Consider the following 2,600-nt stretch of genomic DNA (forward strand, 5'->3'; position numbering starts at 1 on the left):
TACTTTACTTGTGTTTTTAATCACTCTAATTTTAATTTTTTACGTTTAATCTCTTTAATTCTTAAATTATTCAAATTAAATCTCATTTATCATGAAACTTTATCTTGTAATTTATATAAATCAATAATACATTACATATTTTTTATTAGTTATCAAATGAAGCTCTATGATAAGAAACTTAGAGAGTGTATTGGATTAGGATTTTAAAAGACTTTTTAGTTGAAAAAAGTTATGCGGATTTTAAAAGACTTTGAAGGATTTTCATGATTTTTAAGTCTTTGCAAGATTTTAAAATCAGGATTTTAATGAATTCTGTAAGACTTTGTGAACTTAGTAGAATTTCGTGAATTTTTTATATAAAGAGTTCAATATTTTTTCATATAATCAAATTTAAAAAGAGTCAAAGATAAAAATAATAAAAAATAATAATGTCTGGATAAATAATAATAATAATAATTCTCTGTAATATTATGTCCTCCTAAATAGCATTCACTCACATATTCATAGTTATACTAGTCCTCCAAGTATTAGTATCTTTTTGCTTTTGTTCATAGGTTTGAATTATAAACACAAAATTATTATCTTCATTAACTGGTAATATTGAAGATGAAAGTTTGTCCATCGGTTCAATTAAGAATTCATTAGAACGACATTATTTGTGAAGAAAGTTATGCAATGTTGCATATGCTAATACAAGTTCTACGTGTGTCTTAATTAAAATGAAGGTGCTAACTTTAAAATTGTGAACCTTGATTTAAAAATACTAAATATTCTCTTGATCACAGTACTTAAAAATTGTGAATCTTTCTCTTTTCTTGATGCATATTATAAAATAATTATTATTTAAAAGTTAAAATTTTAAACATTTTTAAAAATAGTAGTACAATATTATATATGAGCAATAGTGCAGTATTATTAGCAAAAAAAAATAAAAAAATAGAGAAAATAGGAGTACTAGAAAAAAAGACATAAAAAATTTATCTAAACTTAAAAAGTCACTTCAAATAATTTTTTAAAATCTGATAGGTTTGGATGGAATTATTTTATAAATTTAATATTTATAATACCACTAAAAATTCTTTCAAAATTTTTTTAACACAACAATCCTTTAAATTTTTTATATTTTTTTAATACCAATAAATTATTTTTAAGTTGTAAAAAGTCTTAAATGAATATCAATAGACTTTTTAAAAAATCTTAAAAATTTAAATTAAATACCACTGAATTATTTTTAAATAACATAAAATCTTGATTAAATATAAACTGACTTTTTTATTTAATTTTTTTTAAAAAATTCTATAAAATCCTAAACTAATACATTCCCTTAATTTAAATAGAGGATCCATATCCAAATTCCTACTTACGTGGAAATGCCTAATAAATTCTAAATCGTGGCACTTAAAAAGTCAACAAATTTGAGACATGAGAATTTTAAGTTTGAAGTTTCAACTAATTGTTTGTAGTGTTTACACTTCACAAGGCCCCATCGTCGAAAAAAGAAAAAGAAACAAGAGAAAAAAAAAAAAAAAACTCAATCCCAATCATACCCTCATTTTTGTATATATAAAAGGGTCTACTTACTTTCTTCCCACACTCATCACAACCATTCTAAACGATAAAAATAATAGAGAACTCAACATGTCCAAACTAGCCACTCTCTTCACCTTTGCTCTTCTATTGAGCTTCAATTTAATCTATGCCTCCCGTCCTAACCCAGTTTTCAATGGTGTCTCTTCATTGCATGAGGTACTTACTTTTCTTTTCTTTCTCAATTTTAATCACCAAAGTAAGTGAATCCGTATGATTATATTTTATTTTCTTTTGTGTGTTCTTAAAAAAATGGTTCTTATTTTGGTGAAGACATGCCGTGAGTCAAAATATTTTATTTCACGACTAACATGATTTGCGATACTTGGTGTTATTTATTTTTTGTTCTCTATATAATTGTTCATGGTTTTGAGAATTGCCATGTTTCAATCGAAGGATGTTGCAGCTAACAAGGTAGAGATAGATGATGAGAGTTGTGAAGAAGGGACAGAGGAATGTTTGACGAGAAGGACACTAGCTGCGCATACCGATTATATCTACACTCAGAAGCATAAACCCAGAAATTGATTAAGGGCATCATCATACAGGCGTTTAGGACCCAAATAACGATAAAATAAATCAATATACTATACATGTTTATATAAATGTGTATGTTTTTGTTTCATTAATGAAATATATATGTTTTTTTATTTTGAGGTTTTTTTTTAAACAACTGCTGATCAGTACCTTCAACGATACAGTTTAGACACTAATTAACGAGACCTTGGTTGAAATTATGCGTTAAGTAGACTCATATTATACTAATTATTACAGGCGAGTTTGATAAACTTTAGCATACTCCGGAAGCCTCTTGTTCTCTGTTCTTTCAGTTCAGCTTAGTTAGAATTAGAGCGAGGAAGTGGCTTTATTATATAGTTTAATGGAAAATTTTTAATTTGGAATTTGGAGTGACATACTTTTCAAAGTACTGTATCATTCAACGCAATGTTTGTACCAAGCAAAGTGAATGACTTTTACTGTTAATATTCAAAGTAATATTTATTTTTTATCGA

At 26.0% G+C, this 2,600-nt stretch overlaps 1 protein-coding gene across 1 annotated transcript; it reads left to right on the forward strand.

Annotated features, from left to right (window-relative positions):
- Positions 1 to 1,606: 1,606 nt before the first annotated feature.
- Positions 1,607 to 2,166, forward strand: LOC113848306 (phytosulfokines-like). Its single transcript, XM_027477765.1, has 2 exons — positions 1,607 to 1,746; positions 1,984 to 2,166. The coding sequence occupies exons 1-2, from the start codon at positions 1,639 to 1,641 to the stop codon at positions 2,113 to 2,115; spliced, it is 240 nt and encodes a 79-aa protein (XP_027333566.1). The 5' UTR covers positions 1,607 to 1,638; the 3' UTR covers positions 2,116 to 2,166.
- Positions 2,167 to 2,600: the final 434 nt, after the last annotated feature.

This window comes from Abrus precatorius, unplaced genomic scaffold, assembly GCF_003935025.1.
Source record: "Abrus precatorius isolate BTA unplaced genomic scaffold, Abrus_2018 Scaffold8, whole genome shotgun sequence".
NCBI lineage: Eukaryota > Viridiplantae > Streptophyta > Magnoliopsida > Fabales > Fabaceae > Abrus > Abrus precatorius.

Bases quoted from the DNA above. Each gene is read 5' to 3' on its own strand.
- LOC113848306 (XM_027477765.1), top strand. From the start codon at position 1,639: ATGTCCAAACTAGCCACTCTCTTCACCTTTGCTCTTCTATTGAGCTTC. The intron at 1,747-1,983 runs GTACTTACTTTT...TTTCAATCGAAG, and splicing joins GTGTCTCTTCATTGCATGAG to GATGTTGCAGCTAACAAGGT.